Source organism: Varroa jacobsoni, unplaced genomic scaffold, assembly GCF_002532875.2.
Source record: "Varroa jacobsoni isolate VJ856 unplaced genomic scaffold, vjacob_1.0 scaffold_1274, whole genome shotgun sequence".
NCBI classification, from domain to species: domain Eukaryota; kingdom Metazoa; phylum Arthropoda; class Arachnida; order Mesostigmata; family Varroidae; genus Varroa; species Varroa jacobsoni.
Genome location: NW_019214176.1, coordinates 185587 through 212342, shown reverse-complemented (window position 1 = coordinate 212342; position 26756 = coordinate 185587). Strand labels below are relative to the sequence as shown.

At 40.1% G+C, this 26756-nt stretch overlaps 1 protein-coding gene and 2 long non-coding RNA genes across 9 annotated transcripts in view; 2 read left to right on the top strand and 1 right to left on the bottom strand.

Annotated features, from left to right (window-relative positions):
* The first annotated feature begins 95 nt into the window (after positions 1-95).
* LOC111268291 (ATP-binding cassette sub-family C member 10) lies at positions 96-26712 on the top strand. 5 transcript variants are annotated; one of them, XM_086971644.1, is made up of 21 exons: positions 96-350; positions 2673-2994; positions 5825-6003; positions 6522-6688; positions 8357-8551; positions 8763-8971; positions 9268-9536; positions 10078-10269; positions 10799-11056; positions 11304-11492; positions 11616-11867; positions 12100-12254; positions 12546-12924; positions 13314-13503; positions 14919-15059; positions 16267-16387; positions 16530-16679; positions 17640-17797; positions 17990-18272; positions 25944-26060; positions 26636-26712. In XM_086971644.1, exons 2-21 carry the CDS (start codon positions 2709-2711, stop codon positions 26652-26654), a joined length of 3909 nt encoding a protein of 1302 aa, XP_086827770.1. In that variant the 5' UTR covers positions 96-350; positions 2673-2708; the 3' UTR covers positions 26655-26712. The 5 variants fall into 5 exon arrangements, with proteins under 5 accessions (XP_086827770.1, XP_086827769.1, XP_022702925.1 ...); XM_086971643.1 differs by lacking the exon at positions 26636-26712 and having other exon boundaries at positions 25944-26100; XM_022847190.2 differs by lacking the exons at positions 25944-26060; positions 26636-26712 and adding an exon at positions 20627-22618 and having other exon boundaries at positions 106-245.
* On the bottom strand, positions 23779-26142 carry LOC111268297 (uncharacterized). Of its 2 annotated transcripts, none has more exons than XR_002685141.2 (3): positions 26023-26142; positions 24853-25116; positions 23779-24127 (listed from the first exon to the last, which is right to left on the bottom strand). It is a non-coding gene; the product is annotated as an uncharacterized LOC111268297 (long non-coding RNA). The 2 variants fall into 2 exon arrangements; XR_002685142.2 differs by having other exon boundaries at positions 25994-26086.
* LOC147752402 (uncharacterized) overlaps positions 26608-26756 on the top strand; it is a 64520-nt gene continuing 64371 nt past the window's right edge. The window contains exon 1 of one of the 2 annotated variants that reach the window (XR_015314153.1): positions 26608-26712. This is a non-coding gene — a long non-coding RNA (uncharacterized LOC147752402). The remainder of the gene's footprint in view (positions 26713-26756) is intronic. The other variant, XR_015314154.1, reaches the window with a different exon arrangement.

Here is a 26756-nt window from a genome sequence, read left to right as displayed (position 1 = left end):
ATTTGTCAACCTGTACTACCCTCACCTTCAGTCGTAAAATCTAACCTAGCCGGAGTTACCATTGGTCAATAATACACAAAAGCTCATTAGTCTGATCCATTCTACTCGGGAAGACTTTCAGAAACCTGTGTGATACATTGGCTTACCTAAAAGAAGAAAAATAGTTTCTTGTTCAAAAAAAATCGTGGAAAATTACTGCGGATATTAATCGTGCTAACACGCTAAGGTCATGATGAACATTTTATGTAAGTGTAATCAAGCAAAAGATGGAACAAAAGCTATCTCTAGCGACTCGTAGAATTTGTCTGTAACAAGCGGAATCAACATCGTTTCTACAACGTTAATTTGAGGTAACATCTGAGAGTGCAGCGCATCTGAGCTAACATATTGCAATCTATGAAAGCCGGTGATTACTTCGGCAAAGATCGGGATGGAGCTAAACGTTGTTAGTGTACCATGGTGTAATTACAAGCAGTGATTGCTTTCTTGTTTGCAAAGTCACAGGATACGATTTTAACCTATTTTCTAGAGAATAATTGGTTGTAAATAAAAAAGTAACGAAGGTTTCCTAGCGAAAGGAAATTATCCGTTTTATGGAGCGGTTAATCAATGGCGGTTAAACGAAAACGTGTTTTCTAACAGAGTGAGGAGACTGTGCTTGTAGCGAACGTGTTTTCTTCTGCATTTGGATTTGCAGGAAGAAAGCATAAGTCTTGGGTCTATTGGTAACTATTGTGATGTTTTATTGCATATTCGATGTATACAAACTAAAGCAAATACATATATTGTTTAATAGAACTATTGTTTGTCAAAACCACCCGATGTCTCCTTAAAGAGTTAACATTCACGTGTATTCATTTGCTATCGGATTATTTTTAGAACAAAATGTCAAGGCCACCGCTAAAGCCTTTAATAGTTATCATTATCATCTACGTTCTCATCATAACGATTGTACTACTTATGTGACAACTGCACAATCGTGCAGATGTGAAAAGTGCTTTGAAAAACCTTGCGTAAACTTTTTGTTCACATATACTTAAGTAATGAAAAGCAATTATTTGGTCGTTTTATGTGTGTAGATCGATAATTGGTTGAGATACCTTTCATCCGTGCCAGGTGCTGATTGTGCCTAAAGCGAGAGCTTTACGCATTCAGTCATCATGTCTTCTACGTGTCTGCTCGTTCTATCAGTGCTACAGGCAAGAAGTTCAGTTTTGAAGTAGCATTGTTTGTGTAGGCTTTTATCCAAAATGAATTGGTCGATGCGTTACTTTGAGCCTTCAAAATTAATTGTAGTAGCGACAAAGTCTACACGGCAAATCAAAGGTTATTATTAATTATTATTAATTAACCCAATCAATTTTATTCACATGTTCAATTGTTCGTTAGCAGTAGTTAATCATAAGGCGGATCAGTTGAAGTTGTCGATATGATAAAAGATTTCGTAATTTAAATAATAGTTAAATATACGCCTGTGTACATTAAAGGGTGGTGCCTTTTATCAAATCGGTTATTGAACATACGTACACGATGCATTTGTCTGCTTGGAGACATATCGGAAATATAAGACGGAAACATAATGCCAGGAGATTGACACGAAAGGCGACTTCGCAACGGGCGCAATCCTGTGCACGCATAAAGCAATGCCTATGCAACTTATCGCAACCAGAATGGCACGGCTGATGAGATCGACTAATCCTATTGTCCAATATAAGTCCGATTTCTACCTACGGGAAAATTAGAAAACACCTTGTGTGGTTTATGCTTGGAGTACAACAAATGATTTAAATCGTGTTGGACTTTTAAGCAAATGAAGAATCGCCTATATTGCTTTTTAAAGCCCTACGCATAAAAATCACATTTTTATGGTTGAGCTAGTTATTCAGTCTTAATATCATGTGGATATTTACGAATAGGGAGAGATATGCTCAGAATAAATACAAATCTATAAAATGTCAAAATGGAGAATGGCTTATTATAGAGATAGTTAACAGAGAACAGTTCTGGAGAACGATGACCTATATTGGGGTGAATAATTCTTTTGTCGTACGAAATTCAAAAATCATTTCGTGTACCGTTGCTAAGTCGCTGCGCGAAACTTGCTACTAAAGGCAATTTGCCTACCATTTTTTTTGGGATAACAAGGACTGCTACAAGTACTATTCACAGGTAGCAGGATCGCATACTATCGTGCATTAGGTGACATGGCTTTATCAAAAGAACGACGAAAATGGCATGTTCCAGGCTGCCCCCTAAGCTTTTTAATACTTGTTCGATTCTTTTTTCAGGTGAACTAGACTACATAATGCGCTCTCCGATTTATTGAAGATTGCATGGCTCAACTAAATAAATAAAGAAAATAACAATTAATGACTGAATATCATCAATCATACAAGTATATAGTACATATAAGTACACATGTAAATACAGTTCTTGGGTTATGTCAATGCAAGCTTTTATTAGCCACCAAGTGATTTATAATGAAATGACCATCTCTACTAGGCGATGGGCATGCTGAGTTATGCACAGAAAACATTGCCGACGATCTATTTGCAATAGTTTATATCCCCTCTATCATTCCCACCTACATAATATAATCGATGTCGATTTTCCTTCGCCATTGCTTACCAACTTTGATCACTTCTCTTTTTTTTTTTTACCGCCCTTTTTAGTTGACTGTTACTATTGATTCCTAACCAGGCGGTAAAATGCCCGAAAGCCTATGGAGCCTTATCTGCGCTTCGACGGACCTAACCCCCAACGGAGCGCTGATTTTCTTTCGGCACGGCACCGTTACTTCGTGCTTCAATGATGCGGCCATTTCGGTAACGTTATTAGCCCACGCAGTTTCTACAGCCTGGAGCCTTGGCGAACTCAGTAATAGTGACTTGTCGAGACTTCCAAGAAACTGGAGATTAAAATTACGCCGATACATTGCTTTCTTCCTAATGGCTATACCTGTGTTCTATCTCGTGATTGTGCAGCTTTTTCAAGGTAAGAAAACCTCATAAACATTCAGCTTATTCGATGTTTAGGTGTAGAACATACTACACCTTGTATAAGCCACGGGGAGCCCTGTTAAATGTTATCCCATTCTAGATTATTTGCTACTGCAGGCAAATTGATCTATATCTCTGTTATTGTAGACATTTTCATGATGGTGTAGTGATAACGTGCTTGATATTCTAGACAGTAATCTATATTCAATGAATGACGGTAGGGCTGTTTTTAGAGGGAACACCGAGTTGGCTTCAGATAGCATTTCATTATGTTTAGACCTAGTAGTACCTATAGAGGTTCTCTATGGGCGCAGTGCAACAGAGGAAATACATAGCTTTAATCTGGCATAATCGATGTTGAGATATAAGGTTCTGCTATGAGCCTACTAAGAAGTCGACATTTCTAATTAGTTTTGGTTAGAGGCCGTTCACGTACGCATTTTGCTATACTACAGACAAATACTACATTATTACAACGACACAATGGCGTCATTATTAGACAGTAATGGTATCTTAGTAAGGTAGATGCTATACAAATGACAATCGTAGTGCTTTTCCAACTAAAAGCCTCAGCCCAACGTGCGTCCTGGTTGAAAACCGTTATCCGATATTCACCTAAGAGTCAATATTTAATCGAGACAGCTTCATCATCTGGCTTGATATTGAAACAACTGGACGATAAAAATTCACAGTGGCTGTCAAATAAATATCACTCTAAACTTCTTGTGATAAACAAATGCTTATTTGAAATATACAGGATAATGGATAAATTTTTTCCTAATATGATATTGCACTATCTGAAAGACAATTAACAATAAATATGGGACATGCGAAATTTCGGTTGTAGCGACCTGCTTTATTCTCGCTACGTCTATTGCACGTGATAGTGCGAAGGGTTATACAAAAGAGTAACTAAATAATAAAAAAAAACAAATTACAAGAGAAAATATTTGACGACATTTTCAATGTCAGTGAATGCGGGGCCAATAACCGAAAAAACAGTTTCGGTTAAAGAAAGTGATGCAGGCGTCTTTAGCAAACGCTAATAACTGTCAACTGAGATGCAGCGTGTGACATACGTAAAAATAGCGCCGTCAAGTGTTACGGTCCGTACAACTAATTCTAGTATAATACTCATATACATATACAAGTGAATCCGACGGATTTTGGAATAACTTGTGAATTACATGTCACTAACAGGCCAAATTTTACTGACAATTATTCCATAAAAGTTGAGAGCGAAAGCCATATGAGTTCAGAGCAGAAGAAATTGAAAGACGTGTCTTAATCTCTAAATCAAGCGTTCAGTGGCTAGGTTTTTATGATAATTTCTTGGCTTTTTCCCCGAAGAGCGCGGTGCTGTAAAAATTAATTGTTGATTGGTGAAGATATTGGGCAAGAAAGTCTCAAGCGAAAGCACACTAACTTGCTCCTTAATTAATTTGTTCGTAAGCTGTTCCAAAAGATATTTAGCTTTAAAATCTGCCCGATTCGCTTAAAACGGCCTAAAAAATACATATAAAGGGACTTCTCAGTAAACGAACTCTCAGGATACTATTAGAGCTATCAATTGTCTCATTTTCCCTTTTTCGTTGAACTGATTAGGACCAATCATAACGGGCGTTCTTTTTTACCATTTATATCATGGCAAGTGGCTATCCACAGATATGATTCCGGTAGAAACCCACTGATCAAAATCTTCCTGGCTATGTGATTCCATCGGTTACTGCAGAAATGGTCCGTGATATAATTGTTCATGGATGCATTTTTCGTAGGGAAAGCATGGGCGCTCGATAGCTAAACAGCTTTGGAACTCCGTGCATATCGATTGCAATCGTATGGTCTCTATTCGAAACAAATGTAGTAAAAGTCGGTTCGATGAACGTTTTAATGAGTCTGAATGTAGATATATCACCTTGGCCTATATTCCTAATCGAATCGAAAAATATAAACAAACATCTGGTGTGTTGCACCGCCTTGACGATAAATCTTTGGCTCTGATTGGAATATTCTTTGAAAAGCACCGATCTTCAGTCTAGTACCATGAAGAATGCACGTAAACTGGACCATGTTGAACTGTTTTTACGTGGAAAGAATTAAATAGCGACGTTACAGTATGCTGAATTACGCAACCTGAACTAAAATAATATTAAAGGGTTGAAGTGGTTAAAATAGGTCAAGTACCGACGTAGGACCAGGGTAAATCGAGTGACGAATTCAACAGATAGAACACTCACTCGCTTGTTAAGACTCCATACTGTTGTGGCAAAAACTAAAGATTGAGGCCTGATATCCGTAAAGGGGATTAACGCATTAGCCTCTTGAAGCTTACACAGACGACTTTTTTTTTTCGATGGGCCATGACAGATGGCCGAACATAAAAAATCTTAAGGAGTGGGTAAAATGGTTTAGTAATCGATACCGGCTCTATATAGTATTTATACGGTAGTAGCAAACCCTATCCGCACGTACGCTATTCACGTATATCTGCACGCACGTATCTGGAAATAAATAATAATAGGAACACCATTCGCTTGATACACATATTTATCATTGTATTCCTTATTTAGACAAATTAAGTTGTGCATGTGCCGCTAACAGGGCTTATATACATATATATATATATATATATATATCGATTCGTCATTGGCTTATGGCTCTCAAAAATCTAATATATTTTAAGGTCTATAAGAGAAAAGCTATCGGAAAGCCAGGTTTATATGACTGAATGTCGTGTAGATAACAAATTACCACTAGCTATTTATACAACGAATGAACTATTTAGCAGTTGCAATCACTTGTGCATTGATTTGTTGCAATTATAGGCCACGAACTTCCTGTTTTACGGTATGTCAGCGTCGTCTTAACGATTGTGGTATGGTCTTACCATCTGGCCTATTATCTTCAGCATAAACGGAAGGATGAGCTACATATCACTTTTTCATCTGTTCTGTTAATGATCTGGTCAGCTTTGCGTAGTTATTCCCTTCTCAATGAGCTCTCGGTAAGTTGATACGCTTAAGACGTATACGTACGCATTATGTGCATCGTTACGGTGTTTAGACTATGATTTGCAGCTTATGACGCATTATCGCCGTTCGCTTTATTTAGACAGGACAGGGGGCCGGTTGGATGGAAAAAAGGCATCGTATAGTATACAATAATTACAGATAAATGCAAGATATTATGCTTAATAGTGTGGTAAACTGCACAATTTACAAACGTCTTTACTTTTGTGGTAACTATGCCGATTGTTAGGTGCTTATTATCGCATTTAGATTATAGGCCAAATAATTATTCTCTGTATTGTGCCAACGTTACGTGTGTACAGGACAACCGAGTACTTTGGAAATATCATATCAACTGCGTAAATCGACAAAATTTCATCTTAAAAAAAAAAACGTATTTAATACCATGGTCCCGATTCACATATCAAGTGTCCCTTTGGAAGTGCTGTTTTCTTACAATCCCAAGCAACTCTGCTAAATTCCGATGTATTTGGTTCTGCTCTCGTTTTCATAGAGATACACAGAAGCAGATACCCTCTCCTACTACGTCGAGTTGTACGGCAGCCTTTTGTCGACCTTCCTTCTTCTCATCTATACATGCTTGACCGTACGACCTTGGACGAGTGTTCCTTCACCCGTCGTTTCAATGAACAACGTACTTGCGCCATCCCTGTCCGATGGGTAATTACTCACTGACCACCTTCTCAAGGCTATTCTGACGGATAACGGTGACAAATTTCGAATGAAACATCGTCTTCCATATTGGCCATTTCAGCTCTAGTGTGCTATCGACCTCTGCGTGCCGGAATCCTATTCATCGTGTGCATTTAACTTACTTGGCTATGGTAACGTGCACAATAAAATCGGATCCGATAGCTTTGTCTCACCTTGAAAATACTTAAGTTGTATTGGGACGACCATATTGTAAACGTAGGTCAATACTGGCAACACTACACTTGCAACTGATGTAAGACCTTAATTGAGCAAACAAGAATTAGAAGACAACCTATATGCTACATATACTGGCCACAGGTATTGCGGACATATATCTATATGTACTAGTCTGACCTTATTTATAAGCCCAGCGCTATTACGCGGTTTAAAAAATTTGAAAAATCTCGATGAGCAGGTTAAATTTCATAGATATTTACATCAATTACAAAGCTATCTATAATGCAAAAGTGATCGGATGTCGTTAAAAATGAATGAGTCCAAGCGCATATATTGTTTACGGGAGTTTAGTTTAAAATCAACGATCAGTAATCAAGTTTGAAACCCACCTGGTATTGATAAAAATGCTGGACAAGCAAATCTTTAGCGACATAACGCCGGATAAGCACTAAATATTTACAGCTTAGCGGAATGCTTTATGCATTAGGTCGTTATCACCAGAAGTCTAGACATATTCATTGTGTGGCAGCTTCGTTCCTATGCGTGCGGTGTCGCCGCTGCTGCCGAAGTTACCGCGAACTAAGCTCCAAGTAACTTTTATGGAACGCTTTCTACCAGCGCATCGACGGCGTCCGTCAAACGTTTGTAGCGATATTTAAACCTCGACCGAAGTCAACCAACTGAGCAAACACGCTCATTTTGTTAATAACAGCTACTAGCTGAAAACACCCTTTCCGTATGGACGAATTCATATTGCGGTTATGCACGACTCTCTAGGACACTTTGAAGCCCTCTTTTAAATACTATACTGAATATTGTGTATGGTCCAGCACCATTTCGTTTCTAAAGCAACTATAGATAGAGGAAAGTAGACACGGAGAGTATTTTAGTTTGTGAGGATAATTCGAAGCAATGCTTCATCTGTGTCAAACGCGTTTATCGAAACTCCACAGAAATTAGTGGGCATTATTATGTCAGGCAATAAAGCTGGAAGGTTTACTATGCCAAACGGGTGGGAAAACCAACAAGGAGAAAGAAATTTTACCACTCTAACCATCGATGCCATAAGCTGAGCGATGTGGACTAGAAGTCTGACGTATCGCATACATTACTAGTTATCCAAGCGCAGCGATTCAGTTTGTGGCGCGCAAGTAACCAATGACCGTTTCTGATAAAAAAAAAAAAAAGCGCATAGCTACTATATGAGTAGATAGCGAAGACATTAAGAAACGTTGTCGGTTCTGTAGCATCAATCAATTTTTGCGGTGTCACCGTGTGTTCATTGAGTGCTACTTGAACCTTATTAAGTCGTTTGTGCTTCTTAGCAAGAGAAGCTTTAAACGTACCTCATCTACGAAACAATAACTTCATGGGTTCTGTAATGTCTTCTTGAACAAACGTCCTTACCTTCTGCGCGTTTATTTAACCTGACATTGATAATAATTACGATCGTTGCAGTTACGTACAGTTTCCCGAACTTGAAGAAGAGTCCGGAGTGTTGAGCCAGGCCGAAGAATATGCCAATTGGTTATCGCTGCTTTCATTCTGGTGGGTCGGCAGGCTAATGAGACGAGGCTTCCAGGGTACGCTCAATCAGCCACATGATCTATTCGACCTACCCTGTGGCCTTCACGCAGACGAACTCGCCCTCAGGTATGAACCGCTTTATTCCATTACTAATATTAATAAAATACTACACGATCTTTTTATTAGTATTTCTACTAGAGTGAATGTGACGTGAACGTCATTGATAAAAGTGTTCAGCTCGCAGTGTATTCTTGTTCAGTGAGGCAGTATAAGGGCTATTCAAGAACAATAATTAGAAAGTTTTTTTTTGCTTCTGTTTCATTGCGAATTTTACCAGGTATGCACAGCTGTCACCGGGTCGCAGTTTGTTTTTCAAAGTGCACTGCCTCCTAGGAGGCCGCTTTTATGTGTTGGGCATAATGAAGCTAGTTTGCGACGTGTGTACCTTCACCGGGCCCATGCTTCTTAACAAGCTAATCTCCTGTTTTGAGGACAACCCCGATGTTCCTGTACGCTACCATGCATACGCATATGCGACTATTCTTGGTTAGTGATGGTGGCGGAGGAAGTCGACTATCAATAGGCCTCCAAGTCAGAACAATGCTACAGTATGTGCATTTGTCTTATCGGGACATTCTGTATAGACGCTAATTACCAGCATTGTAGATGATAGGTCATGGACGAGGCTCTGGCTGTATATAAATCGTTTTCCGAGAATCTCTCTCATTGCTTAGTGTTAGCCCGTCGAGGTTCACAACCGTGTTACTAACCATACGCTCAGTAACACTTAACATACTAAGTCAAACATCCGATGCCCCTTCTTTTTTTGAATTTTTCTGTAGCTGCTACCGCATACTTGAGTGCGTTGTTAATTACGCATTACAACTATCAGGTCGAAAAAATCAAGTTGAAACTAAAGACGACCTTAGTTTTAATTATCTACCAGAAAAGCCTGAACGTTGGTTTGACCGGTCGCAGTTTTATGTCGGGAAATGCGCTCAATTTGATGACTTCGGATGTAGACAGGGTTGCAAACTTTTGCACATCGTTCCATATGTTCTGGAGTCTTCCCCTGCAAATCATTGTGACGCTGTACATGCTTTATACTCAGGCAAGTCATAATTTTTTCATGCTATACGTAACTGTCAAGTACGAATATTTTTTTAACTTGTGCATTCAGGATTTTTTAAGAGTACTCTAACGGTACGCAATGCCATACGAAGTAGTATAAAATATCCTAAAAATAGCCTAATTCTATAGATAATGTGTGCATGCATCGCCCGGTGAGTGGCGTTCCTTCGGCAACGTTTTTCGACGAAATCGGGCCGTCCAAAAAATAGTGAATCATACGATTGATAAACTCTAACAATAGTGGCATAAATATTGGGTCATATTAGGATAGAAATGTAGTACTTATGATGATGTTTTTCAGTAGTCGTACTTGTTGCCCCTGCAGCAGCAGTACTCGTATAAATATGCATAAGGACAAGAATTTATATATGAACACTATAAATTAGACCTTATTGAGTGATAGTACTTCAAGCTTTTCCGTAATATTGCACATGATTTAGGTTGCAGGGAAATTATCCCTCAACGTCTTGTATCGAGCGCATTTTGAATAACAGATCTATTGCTACGTAATTTATTTTTAGGTGGGAATTTCGTTTTTAGCTGGTGCCGCGTTCGTCGTCTCAATGATTCCTATTAATCGGTATCTTGCCAACCGAATCAATAATCTATCAGAGAAAATGATGGAAGCAAAGGATCGAAGGATCTCGTTACTTAGGGAAATCCTTCGGGGCATTCTCTACATAAAAATGCATTCATGGACAGAATTGTTTCAGGTAAGCAGAAGGGGTTGACACAGATGTTGACTTTACCGGATGTCGGTGAGACGCGTTCTATAGAGTGCTGAAACTGCAAGGAAGCTTTTATTTAGACTGCTCTCAACAGAGAAATAGTGACTTTTCTAGAACAGAAACGTCGTAGACAAATTATACATTTATTTGTTATAAGTTCAAAATTGATGAAGTCATTATCAAGCTTGCGGAATCAGAAATAATCCTTAGAATAAGATATTTCGTTTGGTCTTAATGCGTATGACGTGAGCATTTGATCTTCATAAATCTAGTCTTGTCGGCGGTGTCTGTTAAATAAAAAACGGACTTAAAAGTTTTATTATAGCACATAATAAAAGCATAATTGCTTTCATATGTGCTATAATAAAACTAAGTTTAGTATACAAAATTACTATTTGGCTTATGTTAAAAAAAAGTTTCTATTGAGCTAAAATTATAGTATTTGGTTCCGTTGGCTCACAACGGTCGGTAATGCCTCATGATAGATTCCCGTACCTCCATGTTATTTTAACAGAAGAAAATCCAAAACATTCGACGGGAAGAGATGCGGCAGCTACGGGGCCGGAAATTTATTGACGCCTGGTGTGTGTTCTTCTGGGCAACAACACCGGTGTTGGTGTCAGTTATGACCTTCGTAACGTGGAGTATAACTGGGAAGAATCCAGCGTCCCTCAGCGCAGCGCAAGTGTTCACCACGATCTCGCTTTTTAATCTGCTCATTATGCCTCTGAATGCCTTTCCTTGGGTACTCAATGCAATCGTCGAAGCAAAGGTGAATTTTATTAGAAGGAGTCGAAAGTTTGTACTTTGAAACAGTTTCCAGCTAAAAACTATGGACTTTTAGGTAGTTCTATGTGTGCGCAGTGTAAACTCAGCCCAGTCAAATGTATACACGCTTAATTTAAGTATGACCCCATCGAAGCTCATGCGAATTATTGAACCCTCAAAACTATACCAGGTTCATTCGATAATGCTTGGGTTGTAACATGAAGTCTTGCGTGCGCGACAATTAATAACAGGTATCCCTAGCTCGGATGGAGTACCTAATGAAGATGGAAGATTTTGCACCAGATTCATACTACGCTGAAACCGCCGGAGATCCAGATGTAGTTCTCCGATTTACGAGCGCGGAATTCGCACACCAGTCATATGACGAAGAGGATATTTATAATTTCAAGCTTGGCCCAATAACGCTGACACTGAAGAAGGTATCAAGTCGAGCTGTATGGCAAAGCAATGCATTAGCGTCAGAAGCCTAAATTTCTGAATTATAATCATGATTAACTAAATTTTGCTATTTCTTCCACTGTGTTTGTCACTTCCAATTTCAGGGTGAATTTCTTGGTGTATTTGGTGAGGTCGGATCGGGTAAAAGCAGTTTTTTCTCTGCCATTTTAGGCGGCATGAATCGCGTAGGCGGAAACCTCGAATTTTCGCATTGGAATCGCCCAGTAGCATTCGTATCACAGAGGGTCTGGCTGCAGAAAACGACAATACGAGATAATGTTATTTTCGGCCAACTCTTCGATACGGCCGTGTACAACGCAGTACTAGAGGCTTGTGTCTTGGATGAAGACATAAAGGTTAGCTGCCTTTTCCTCGACAAGGACTATGCCTCAAAAAATAAAGTATCAAACAGCGTAGTGCTAAATTCCGTACCAATTTAAGTCCGATAAAAACGCCTAAAGATTTATAGTCCCAGACAGTCAGTGCGGCTCAACTTCGTTATCTGTTGCTGAGTTGAAGCTAAAGATTTTTAAAAACTAATTTCAAGCATTATTACTGACTGATTTCCTATCGATCTATTTTCTCTAGGGTTTTCCTGACGGTGACCTTACTGATGTCGGTGAGGAGGGATCTCGTTTAAGCGGGGGGCAGCGCATGCGTGTCTCCCTTGCTAGAGCGGCTTATTGCGCCCTGATCAACCCGAATGAAGCGGTTCTCGTACTGCTCGACGACCCCTTCTTGAGGTAAACACAAATGAGTGTCACTTAGAGTACAGTGTTTGCTGTGCATCAATAAAGCTCAGCCTTTAATAAAGAAAGTCGTTACTCAGAAACGACAAAAGATCAATCAAGGCTTTGGGGTATATGTTATTATTTAGCGTACTGTAACTTTGTTAAAACTATATTGCGCTCTAGTTTATTTTATAAGTGCTATTTTTAGATTTTAGAGCGTTTCTAGCACTGTCGAGTAGCCTATGCGCTATCCATATCTCACTATGCTTTACTATGTTATTGCGTACGTTCATTCTCGTACAGTCTGGACGTTCACGTTGCCAATCGCATATACAGTTCGTGTATTTGCGGGCTTCTTGCGAACTCTACGCGGATTTTGGCCACACATCACACACGTTTACTCTACAATTGTACCGCAATATTGAATCTCCATGCGGGTCAGTGTATCGGTTACGGGCCACCGGAAGAAATTCTACCCAAGGCCAGAGACATAAGGGCACGAGGGGGAAGCCTAACTGTAACGCCAGAATCCGAGGATAAAATCCTACCCGTGCTAACTCTTGAAGCTGGTCAAGAAAACCATCGTAGAGGCAGTCTCTCCTTAGATGTCCTCTGGTTCTATGTGCGGTCAATTGGATTAGCGCTCTTCATTTGTACGGTTGCTGCAGTGGCGCTCATGCAGGTACACTTAAACGATTCGACGGTATTATACTCTTTGTGGGAGGGTCCTGCTATCATAGTATTTGTGTGTAATGCGTTGTCTAAGATTCATCCCGTGTGCCCATTCTTACACTAAAATATTGAAGTATTTTTTCAACCACGTCTTCAATGGTAACTACGTAAAATCTATAATATACGACTACTTATCATTTGTAAAGGAAAGTAAATACTATTTTTACTGACACAATTCAGCGTTTTAAATTTTTCACTGTTTACCTTGTACTTTCTCAGTTTTCATTCTATTTCTGTTGATAAAAGATTACACACGATAAATGTTCTTTGTCTGAAAAAAGTTTCTTTTCACTTCGAGATATTATATAAGTATTTATCTTTCCCGTATTGCATCTCTAGGTATCTCGAACTTCAGTTGATGCTTGGCTCGCCTATTACGTGTCAACATCTAGGTCCCGGACGTCAACAAATATGTATAATACACCTAGTTGGATGAATACTTTCTTTATCGGCTACGTTTCTCTGGCCATTGTCAGCAGTATACTCACACTGATTCGAGCCTTTCTCTTCGCCTACGCTGGGTTAAGAGGTAAGGCCAAACTTTAACGACTTAATTATTCCTCTACCGTGACACTTCTTCCCCCCAAATTTATAAAAGCCTGACCATTTTATATCAGAATTTAATATGGAGGCTAAACTCAGCAGAGTATTATACCATTAAAGTTGCAACATCGAAAAACTTAAATCATATCCTAAGAGCTGCAACGTTATTCCTCAAGCACACCTACAGCATCATTTTGTTAACGCTGAATGGAGAGACCATATCAGCCTATAGCCAGCAAACTGACAGGTGTGCCTTCTTCCGGAACTTCTCATTTGAACAAACGGCGTCGGTTCTAAACATTTAAAAATTTCTATCACTATTTCTGAGGGAAAAATAGGCTGGGGCGATAGGCTTGAATGATGCCGTTAAAAGGTTTTTGTGAGCCATAAAGGCGTATAAGCTATAGGGTATCTGAATCAAATATTCAGCTCTAAAGGAATACTAAGAGACATAGTTGTTTCGTTGCCTGCTCGAACCTCGTAAAATGGTCTAGCATATGCGCTTCGAATCGATAATGCTATGTTGCCCACAGATCCTTCATGTTTTATTTAACCTTTCGTGACTTAATGCAGTCTGAAACCTCCTCTTGTCCGATGAAACGTCGACGCGACGCCGTCGCCTTGATGCAGCCAGGATTTGGCAAATGTTTTTTTGTACGAGCCTATTTAGAGGGCCGATCTGCCCACGTTCGACCCTCTGTGCGTGTATATACTATATATCTGGATCGTATTAAACGGGGCTTTCCGTGCAGATAGCTTACATTCAAAAGCCGCAACTATTGCCTTTTTAGTTTGCAAATTATTTCCTAAATTCAAAGTTTTTGAAAAGTAGGCGGAAACTGCGTCTATGTCTTGTGTGTTACGATGGGAACAATTAAGGGATAGTTAAACTGAAAGGGTCTCTTTCGACCGGCTTACAATATGTGATCTCGACGAGAACTGTATGTTATACTTTTTCTATTTCTGAGAACCTATATTCTTATCCTAACCTAAACTCCAATACTATTATGCAAAAGTAGAATCCGGTTGTATAGGAGGGCTATAAATTTTCGACCGAAATAGATTATTCGTTTGAAAGTACAGTATCGGTTATTGCTTCTATACCTATAGAATATGCTCTCTTGAAGTCGTGGATAATACGTTTGTCTAAGACTGGTTTGCCTTCGAAGTTTGAGGCAAGTTCTTTTACCTGATATCTTTCTACAAACACCTGGTTCACATTTAGTAGACATCATTTGTGTAGACCGAGAAGAAAGAGTTGTGTAGGAAATTCACATAATATAAATGATGAATCTGACAAAGCGGATTTGCTTACGAGGGTTTCTTTATAGATGTACGTACATGCCTACATAGGGCAGAAACGCAACCCAATGGACTTACAGTTGTCTATTTCATTCACAGGCGCTGTGAAGGTGCACGATAGCCTCATTTTACGAGTGCTTTATGCGCCGATAACGTTCTTCGAACAAACTCCGCTCGGCCAAGTGCTAAATCGGCTCTCATCGGACGTACATACAGTAGACGAGTCACTACCGTTCATTGGTAAGTTCGAAAGTTTCGTTTGTCTATCTAGTATAAGTAAATATTGTAGCATATTGTTGTGGAAGAGTCGAAGTATAGCTGTTTATGGCCTAGCGATTTGACTCGAGAGTCGAATAACCTTAGTTGTAAAGTGTGATAAAAGTCATTATTTCTAGACAAATACGCATGCTCTGTCGATAAGTTATTATCTACGTATTTTACCAGTTACATTCTGAACCTCGCATAGTGATACCTTAGAGACATACTAGAGCCAAACTCAACGTCAGAAGCCTCAAGCAACACTTTCATTTCGAGTTTTACGCCTGACACTGGCGTTAATTCTTGTCTCAGTCACGTCAACGCTTCCGTTTGATTCGTGGTGAAAATAACAGTGGAAAATATTTACTTATTCTGTATCTCTCTGGCAAATTGCAGCGTGTTCGTCCATGTAACGATGTGCAGCATACACCTGTTTTATTACAATCTTTTTTCTTATGGCATTTTATTATCTGAGGCGATATAATGAGAACGTAGATAAAGCAGGTATAATTTAACGTTGATTATCTTCTTAATATCGTTTCAAAATACATACGCTACTATATAATAACTGGCAGCATCGTCGTCCAATGTAGACCTTGGTAACGTCGTTCTAGCGCATCTCTCGAACACTGAATTGCCGAAAATATATAGACCTTTTGTAAATTACGCTGTGAAGAATTTTGCTCATTATCGTTATTTTTTTCGGATAGCGGTGCGTCACTGATGAACAATTAACGAAAATGAAAATGTTTTAATACGATCATCTTCAGTGGGTTTGAAATTTACGACGCGATGGACATTTGCAAAGATCTAAAAAATACAATTGCGGCATAAATGTAGCTATTCTAAAGATATAAACCTAGTTCTGGTATATCACAGTATAACAATAATGCTTGGCCTGTAATCTCTTAGCACGCGAGCCTTTCGTCCGACCTCGAATCTGCAAGTTGATAGACAACTTCGGTCGATCTTAAGTGAGATTTTATTTATCTACGCTGAAAATTAGGCAGTTGTACGCATCTTTGATACAATTTAAGTGGCTGTTTTTTGTGCACTTTGAATTCTAGTTCGATACAATGATGGACGGGCCACCGACTATTTCTCTACCCCAAAAAACAAACGGAACTAATGTATATTACGTATTTGTTGTTGCTGTCGGCGGTTGTTGCTTTGATTCGGGTGTTTTCAGCGAATATCTTGTTCGCTCAGTCCTTCTCGCTAGCCGGCACTATCCTTGTCGCGTGTTACGGTCTTCCATGGATTCTCCTGCTTCTCCTACCCCTCAGTATGAGTTACGCTTCTGTCCAAAGGTGAGCAATAGTTTGTGCATACGCCACAAAATTGGATCACGTATAGTTTATGCAAAAAGAGAAATAGAGATTGAACCATACAGGACGTTTTCAAATCTTATGTGAATATTCTACTGTATTAAATTCGTTTCGACGTTTGCAGATATTATCGTTGGACGTCGCGGGAGCTAAAGAGACTGTTTTCGGTAACCTTGTCACCGCTTTACTCACACCTTTCGGAATCGTTCGCGGGCACAACTATAATTCGTGCGTTCTCCGCATCACCCAAATTCGTGCATCAGTTACACATAAGGTTGTTTTTTCATTTCACTGATTAATGACTGGATGGTTACGTAAGGCTAAAATGGGCTCACATATTCTATTCTATGTATACGCTTCTTCCAGCTATTATCTGATCGGAGGAGGAGTCATAAACTCATCAAAATCACTTTACATAAACACTAATGTAAAAATACCCTTCATGTCATATATATCTCTGAGATTCTACTAATTAGCGCAATTTCAGAGATAAACTATTGAGCCAAATTCCGCAATACCACAGTCTATGAATGTATAACCGGTGTATTCAAGACTAGCCAGCTGACAGACTTTCCGATCCGTATTTCGCATGTGTGTCGTCCAGATACAGCAGTACTGAATGCAGGCAATGATCGAAATTGTTATTGCTACTGAAGGGGTTCAACAGGAAAACGTAATATGCTATGTATCAATAATATGCATCTATGATCATTACTTTGTTTTTAAGCACGCCTGTGTTACGTTTAACCTCGAAACTAGAACCATTTTGGGGGAAAAGGGTGCGAGCTTTGATATGGGGTTGTTAGCGTGGTTCGTTGTAACTTTTTCATGAACTTAATTCTTTCATTTGCACTAGAGATTTTTCGTTATGTGGATTGTTTGTATCCATTCCACCACAAAGAGAACCCAGCTTTTTAATCTCGCAATGTCGAAGCCCTTCAATCAGCCTACGAAAACACGACTAAATTGGACAGGTGGCGCATTTTGTAAGACGCTGTTCTTCTTTCATAGCTCAACAATGTGAATATTCTGCGTTGTCTTATAAATACATGCACAAAAAACTGGAAAAATGAAGCCTTATCGCAGTGCCTAGGGAGATAGATGAACAAAGTGTGAGCAGTATTCGTGTGTTGCAGGGCGCCTACTTTAGGAGCTAATTAGCGCAAGCTAACCATGAGATTTAAGTGCAGATTTACTACACTTTTTATAGTAGCAGCTTTTTTATCTCCCTTAGGTTAAACACTAATAACCAATGTCAGCTATCATCGGTGGCCGCTTCGCAATGGCTCGGCCTACGGCTTCAGCTGATTGGTGTGGCCTTAACGGCCGGTGTCGCCTTCCTATCTGTCATTGAACATTATCGGGTTGATCCCACTACAGGAGAAACACGCGGTTAGTAGTGACCGATTTGCCGGACCGAACAAGCAAGCTAAATAGGAAAAGCAAAGGCAGCAACGTATGTAGCATAAATTACGTGAAGGCAAAGGTTTAGCTCCTGTTAACTTTTGCTTATTGATTTTCCTTCATTCTCTCTCTGTATCCGACTCCTTGAAACCCCGTATCTTTTTTTCTCCCGATTCATAGGCGTGAATCCAGCTTTGGTTGGACTTGTGTTATCGTACGTGCTGTCATTAACGTCGACACTGTCCGGAGTTGTGACTGCTTATGCAGAGACTGAGCGCGAAATGGTATCAGTGGAGCGTATCGCAGAGTATCTTGAAAGTAGCGAGCTCTCACCAGAACTTTCATCTGACACATTGCCAAACCTGGTAGTTGATTCGACGGGTGACTCGGTAGGGCCAGCCAACTCTGTCCCGTTTGGATGGCCGCACCTGGGATGGGTTAACTTTAATAATGTCGTCCTCAGGTCAGTAGGTTCATATCGTCTATGACTTCTACCGTTAGTATTTTAAAGTTACACCGCAATTCCAACAAGTTTGAACTGCAGTTGAGACTTCATGTTGGCTAATCGTTATTATTAACTAACATAAAACTGGTTTGTGACGTTTCTACGTACACGCTCAATGAATGCATTCAAAGTAAAACTGTACGACGCTATATTATATAAAAAACGCTATATTATTACTGCAGTGACTCTATTCTGGTTGTTTTTTTGATAGTGTCATTGTCCGTTAAAACAAATATACCACTACCGTGTGTATATGTGCACTCAACCTATAGATTACCGCAAGCATAATAGATCCTACCGGTCTAGTTTACCATGATGGATTAGTTCAGCTGAAAAATTAACGGGCCACGCTACAATGAAATGATTTAGATCTGTTTCAATTAAAGTGCACGTAGGTACTATAAGTGCAGATTAGGATATGGACACAAGGAGGGTCGTTTGCGGCAAGAGAGCCCAGTGGGAAGACACGTTCGGGTTAGCCATCTGAAAATGCGCTTCAAGTTTGCATAACTTACTGTAGTTAATTTAAGATTGAGAGAACTAATTAGGTTACTCTATTATGGGTTGGTAATTATAGACTTTTTTTTTGAAGATCAGAATTAGTCTTAAGAGAATTTCAGTGCGACATAACAGCAGCCATTTCCACACAAATCGCTGTAACTGCCTACAGGAGTAGTACGTGTTGCTGCGGTAAATGAACGCCATTCTAATAGAGGATTCTTTAACGAGCGCTTTACTTGTACAGAACGTTGCTTTGTCGGCATCCAAGCGAACCATTGGCCTTTTATAAAGTTTACGAGAAAAAAAGATGCTCTTCTTCAAACGGGTTCGGCGGAAGCTACACGAGAGTTCACTTACGAATATTATAATTTGCATTTTTTTTCTAGACGCTTGTTGCATTTAAATGAATGTCGCTGAACATCAACTAAGCGAAACGCGAGGCTCAATAGTATTTGCGAATCATGCTTCCCTAAAACTAGCTGTAGAGCTAGTGGAAGCATGTTGCAAGTGGAAGCTAAGGAAGCATGATGTTTCCATATGGTACAGCCATGTGAGTGGTCGTCCGGTCGAACAATTGTCATATAGCATCCGTCGTTCCTAAAGCTGTGGTTTGTAGCAGAGGACGGGATTCAGGCGGATAGAAAGAACGACTGCGAATCTTCCTTGTGGCGACCCAGCTGGCCTAAAATGAAAAGGCGAACTGTGACACAAGAAGCTACGAGCGGTTGAATACGACGCGGCTAAAGGCGCATGACCAGCGAGCAGTTTCACAGTGTACTGAGGCGCAAGGGAAGGATAGACAAAAATTCGGAAAATGCGAAGCAACTCCTTCCTCCTCAGAGGCTCGATTCTGGTGGAACCGCCTTTTTGTGCGGCAAAAAACTTACCTGCCGCATTTCCGCTCGTATGCGTCCTTTCCATCCCTGCCAAACCCCCGGTGACCTCCTACGCACCCGGCCGGGACACAAGTGAAATGCTCTATTGAGGCACTGCATTCATCTGTACGATGTCGCCTACGTGTGTGGAAAAGGGAGACGCGTAGGAACTTGTTTCGATATTGCCACGAATAACGGTCGCTCAGCGTCTAGTCGATGATCCACTTACTGGTGGGCAAATGAATCGGCGAAAGTTACCGAAGGATAATAATGGGGAGTTCTGTTGTGTACGCTGTGTATAGTGTTGAGTAAAGGCAATAATTTCTACTTAGGAAGTGCGAATTAACAAAACGACGCTGATGAGACATCCAAGTTTCTGAAGCGATATTTGTTAAACGGCTTAGGGAAAAGCAGTGTGGTTGCAGGGCAATTGCCTGTTGATGTAACTTCGACGTAGAGGCCAAACCTCGTGCTAAACTTTTCAGGTGGTTTCATCTGAAAATCTAACTTCGCCCGAATCTGCGCATTGTAGCCTAGCAGCGAACTGTTTAAATTACCCTCTATTTACGTTTGTGACATGCATGTTTTTGCCAGCGTCTACATTTCTATTCCTGGGTTGATTTTGGTAACGGAAGATAAAAAGATGCAGTTGATGAAAAAAGACAAACGCAGGCGACTATAGGTTGTCTATGCAAAAACCTACATCGAAGACTTACGGCGCTGGACACAGATCCCGGTAAACGGTAACGAAATTAACGGAGGTTGATAAAATGCAACGGAGCTGTTTGTAATAGCGCTTGTATCCATGGTTTTTGTTAGCCGCCCTTTAGCTGACTGTAAATTCTAAATAAAAGTAAATATCGTATTTGAAATGTTTTCGACGGCAGCTACTGTTGGGCTAGCTAAAATTAAATTTACCCCTTTGCTGTATTTCAGTTACAAAAACACTGGTCCTGTTGCACTGAACGATGTATCGTTCGACCTCCCAGCTGGTCAGCGTCTTGGTGTGGTCGGTCGAACCGGAGCAGGAAAATCGTCCTTGGTGCAAGCGCTATTCCGTTTACGACCGCTGAAATCTGGGGTCATTCGAATTGACGGGCTCGACCTATCAATGGTGCCGAGCCGGGTCGTCCGCGAACGTCTAGCCTGTATCCCACAGGAGGCATTCGTCTTTGTCGGTAGCATGCGTGACAACCTTGATCCACGACACGAACACACGGATCATAATCTCTGGAGCGCTTTGACCACGTGCTCGATGAATGTAACAGTACAACAGAATGGCGGACTGGATGGATTTCGAATTGAGGAGCATGGCGCGAATTTAAGTATGGGCCAACGCCAACTCGTATGTTTGGCTAGGGCAATTTTGAGGAAAGCTCGAGTGCTGTGCATGGACGAGGCGACGTCTGGCGTCGACATGGAAACAGAGAAGATGGTCCAAAGGACACTGGCGTCAAACGCTTTACGCGGCACGACCGTGATTTACATCGCTCATCGCGTGCAGACTGTCGTCGAATCGTGCGACCTCGTGGCCGTTATGAGTAAAGGCAAGATTGTTCAGTTTGGCGTACCATCGGAGCTTTCGAGCGTCGAAGGCCCGTTCAAGGACCTCCTTAATGGCAATTATTGAACAATGTTCTACGAAATAGTTATTCGATCTTAAGTAATGCTTGGCGTATGTTTTCTGAGAAATTGTGCTTGTTGACTAAAGTGAGTGTGATTACGAAGAGTCGATTGTGAGTCTTAAGAGGGCAACTGATGGGGAATTCTTAATTTGCCATTATTATTATTATTATTATTACTCTATTATGAGGAATAGTGGAGTCAGTCGCTGTAATGATTGCCAACGAATGTACCATCATCGTTGAATGTAGGATGAGCATTTGCTTCTTACTCTATTTTGCCATTGTTTTTCTTATTAATCTCTTTAACAAATTAGTGTTATTAGTATGCTGCATATCTCTTAGAATATATCATATCGAAACGAGACATTGTCTCAACATGTGTCTGTCTAGAAAAATAACACATTTGTGTTGCACAAAAGTTAGGTAGAAATTATTAAGCGAATTAGAATATCATTTGTCGTTCGTTGCAAACGTAGACTCACGTACACGATCACAGGCGCACATCAACACGACCACAAACCGCCCTGTTTGTCTAATCATTTAATAGATATTCACGACACCCTATGTACCTAGAGCTCAGTACAATCAGCTGGCGGGAATCAGAAACGAGAATTAAAGATGCTGTTATCACTCCTCGCCTAAGGATCACCCGGTCGAGAGCTAACACATATATGTATACATATGTACATATATATGTAGTACGTTACAAATATAGCAGTCTTTAGAATTTTCACATTACGTTGTACTCGGCTCATACAAAGCTATAATTGCACATCGAAGAGACTTAGGGGCACCGCCAACAAAATTTGTAAATTAATAATTGTATAATAGAACTTTAGTTGATTTGTCCCGTTTTTAGGGCATCGTTAGGGCGTATCTAAACGAGCTCGCCTGCGTACTCTATTAACAAAATGCGCATTTGCTTTGTAGTATGTATAAGTAGTTTTATTATAGATACGATGCTGACACACTAATTAAGGGAAGGCTACCTATATAGACGGTGGGAGTATTACTAGCGAAGATTGTTTTTTTTGGCAAACAGCTTACTTTCATAAATGTATAAACATGATTGTATGCATAATATGCCGCAACAGTCGTCGTATAGGAACCCGTCTAAAAGCAAGCAACACACAGAACTTGCTATTATTACGAGGCTTCAACTCGAGATAAAGCCGGGACCTTTTGTCGAAAATCAAGTGTCTAACTGGTTAGCCATCCCAAAGCATGGCCGTCGACGGATTTTGTGTACAATAATGATAATAAATAGAGCTTAATATGTAATACCGCTCCTCCACGCAACCTAGTTGCTTGTCGTGCCTAATCTAGCGAATACAAATTCAACATGAGTAAATATATAAACACTTTAAGAAGATAATATTCTGTTCCTAAGTCTGGGGCGACATTTTCAGCACCGTTATGACACTACATGTGAAATATAAGGACACACCTGGACTAGGAGTGGCAGAGTCCTATACTTAATGCTCTATAAAAACCAGCCTAAAAGGCTACTGGTAATAATGGGTGCTAGTTGATTGCCGGAGCTACAGATACGGAAATGCACCGATTTGCACGTGCGTGGTTGCCGTAGATCGAAGGTCCCAGAAGTTTCATTCTTTACTTCCGTCCTATCACTATCTTTATCTAAGTTCTTCACCGTTCTATAGGAAACAACCCAATACAGCCTAACACATTTCTACTAAACCGTATTGATATAGAAAAGACTGTGGACAGATCGTAGGAGTCTTCAAGGACAGAAGCTTAAAGAAGCACGACAGTACAATCCATTGTTGTCCTCTAATCACTGGGACGGTTTTACGCGAAACTATTGTTGCAACACAGTTTACAATAAGAGCCACGTCCTACTCGTCCTTGAACCAATCTCTATGCATAGCAAATATGGCCTGGCTTGAACGGATTTTTGTCTAGTCCTCAGCAATTCGAACGTGTAAGACCGTGAAAAACTTAACAGCAACTCAATTTACGTGCATAAAACAAACAAGCCTCGTTTCTTTGTTTGTTTTGACGAATTTTAAGAAGACCAATCGGTTGCAACGAACTGCTCAACATGTTGTATCAGCTTTGACGTTGCATAGTCTATATACTCAAAAGGTGTTTTTGTCCCAAGAAAGCTCATAATTTTCTTATAAAAATGAAAAGCATAGTAGTTCCATAGGCATCGAAAGAGGAGCCAATTGCAACTGTTCATTTTTAATTATTAGGGGATAAGGAGCCACAAATGTGGAGGGGTCAAGAGGAAGAGCTGAACTCTTCGAAGTAAACTAAGCAGTAGGTGAAGGTTTTTTATTCCATTTTAGAACAGTCACAAAAGCTTACTGCTAGACAAACGTCACCCTGCTGAATTCACTAGTATTTGTCATGTCCAGCAGAACCAAATGAGAAAGGTACATTATCAAACTCATAAGTAAGAAATATTCATTAATCCATAAGATGCAGATATGGAAGTTCGGTTGTCGCTGGGAGCTGTTTTTATTTCCAATGAAGAACATGTTTGTTCTAGAAGGTACAGTTCATAGTTTGCCATGGAAAAGTTTAGGCGATTAAAAAATAAGTTCGACTTGGAAAAATCTGTCGTAATTTATACGTGACAGGCAAGACACGTGAACTAGATCAATGGGAAATCTCTGTTTTCAGACTCGGTCGGTTTTTCTGTTCGTCTCCAAACAAAACGAATAGAATTGATGGGCCTTGCGTAAATCGCTTAATTCTGACGATTTTCTTCGGCTGACTGTCGACACATCGAGAAGTATAGTGTTGTACTTCGTAGTTCGCTATTTTAAACCCGATAGCAAATCTGTAATGTAATATAGGTACATGTAACGAAGGTTGATGTATATTTTGGAGAAATTCCACCTGCTGAACTCGCTAGTGAAAAGATACGTAGAGACTGAACAGTAGCATTCGCTAGCGAGCTAGCGTGACTTCTACAGACAGTAATGCCCTCACGTTTTTGCGGTTAAGCATTACTTCGGTCGCCTGTATAGGACAGATTATTTACGCTCGGCTTCAAGCCTAGAATCGTCACGCCCTTGACGATAAGCATTACGAGTAGCCCTTGATTTGTGGGATCTCACCGAGCTACTGTCAGTGGCGGCGGTAGCCCAGAAAGTCTTTAAGATCTTTGGCGGAGAGGGGATCAAATTGTGGTTATATATATGTACGGCTTCTCACTCAACGTTAACCAGCCAACGTGCCTACGGCTCCTTCCTTTTCAATCTGATCAATTCTTATTCTTACTTCAATGCATCGATATAACATGCACTGTAAAACATTAGTACTTATTTCGAACCGTCAATAAAAACGAATCTGTTGGAGAGCCTTGCAGATTGCACTGGGGTACTTTGCTCTAATTTGTCATTTCCGTAGAAATTTTGACATTTATTAAATATACTATACTATTACATTTTAACACTTCTGCGTAATCGACTTATCACTCCTCGGTGTACGCCTTCCATTCCCAAATTTCCGCGCAGAAATTAACTTTTGTATTCTAGGAATCCTATTTATCGATTTGCTTACCCTCAGCCCTGTCTTGCACATACGTGCGTCTTCAACGTAACAGTCCGATTCAAATTTTGTTGATTTAACAGATGGTATTATCGGATACCATTGCAGCCCTGTTAAAAGCACCAATACACGAAGGAGGCACAGTTATGATGTGAGCAATATGTACTATTGTGATTAGTCGGCTCTTGATGGATACTAGGGGTGGCTTGAATTATTATTGGGGTTGTGCAGCGTGCATTTTAGCAGGACCCATGTGATAGGTGCTGAAGGGTTGATCTGGAAAACACGAAAAAGCCTTAGAAGGTTTTTTGTGTTTGTCGTTTATAGTGGAAAATACATAGGCGCATGACTAAGATGCGCGCAATGAACGTGTAAACAAGGGCCACGTAATACTATTGATATAATGAGGGAACATAGATTTATATGCGGTGGATGGAGGCACCGATTTATACCGAGGCACCGAGAGAATACAGACAAAAAATCGACGCGAATTTAAAGTGACGACATAGCCTTAGTAGCAAAAAATTGCGGTCCACGTGAAAATAAGAAAAACAAATCTCTGTAGCACTACTAGAAAAGTTGTGCACTGCATTCAATAATGATAATTTTCTGTTGAGTCTAAAACACTATTGAGATCTAGGCGCTGCACCCATCACTTACTTTAAACTAACTGATGGCAGATAAGTAGGTACGTATAGTGACACAAACTTGGTCGTGGGTCAGCTTTTAACCCCACGAAAACTGGGCCTCTATGGCTACGTCTCTGACTCAACTAAATTTTACAGTTATCTACCACTTCAACGAGCTGGAAACAGTGACTTATGGCGCGTTACAGCCAGAGATTTTTTCGTTATGTAAAGTGAGTGTGTTTGCATTAAAATACATTTGAAGGTGCTTAGTTATTGCCCGTACTGCTATATTATATAACTTCCTTATTGCATCACGAATTAAATTTAGCTTTAGACTCGTACGATCACGAATTTTTCTCACTAGGTAGTGTTTTTGATATTACACAATTATTTATATTGAGTAATTCAAGGCACCTAGTAGAGATGATCTAGTTTCAGCAAAGTCAATTTGCTAACCTAGAGTTCCATTTTCAGCACACGTGCAGCTTCTCGACTGAGAAGCTGCGTGTTTCGTGAATTTTTACCTCGTCTGACTACTTTTATCGGCACCTACTTAAGGATGTGGCATGTCGCACGCACTGATTGTCACAGGTTAGTGGGCATGTCGTTGATCTATGGACGTCAACCGTAGTATTTGTACGGCATACCAGGCTACTTTACTGCACGCGCCTGTAAAGGCGAAGTTTTTTCGAAGTAATTCCCGCAGAAAACCATACGGGGAATATTTTCGATTTTGTGGAACCGTCCTTTTAATGCTCTCGATAAAAAAGGCACGATATCTATTACGAAAGCCAGATGAATAAATGGTTAACTTGGTTATAAAAAAAAAAAAAAAAAAAAAAAAAACTTTAAATTTACTCATTAGCGGACGATTGCAGATTTATTGAGGTATATGTACTGGTAATCCTACTATCATTCTATTAACTGGACGTTGTTTAATAACCTTATATGACAATTATACTCATACACATAAATGACTGTCGCCAATCTGCTAAGAGCGGGGTAAACGTGGTGAGTAAATATTTTATACCAATATTATGCATTCACTCATGATAGCTAAAGCAAAACCTCCGAAGGTTGTTACTGTTTTACATACCATGCTATATGACACGTATATAAATGGGCAGCCCGCACGCTCCAATATAAGAAGTTATGCTTCTCGGTAGTGCCAACTATTTCAGTTAAATCCCGCAAGAAGTGGCAGACTTTTCTACGAAAACAAGCGACAATGGCTAAATGAAAGGTGAGTCTACAGGGTGCCATCAGCGCATCGAAAAGCATATGGAG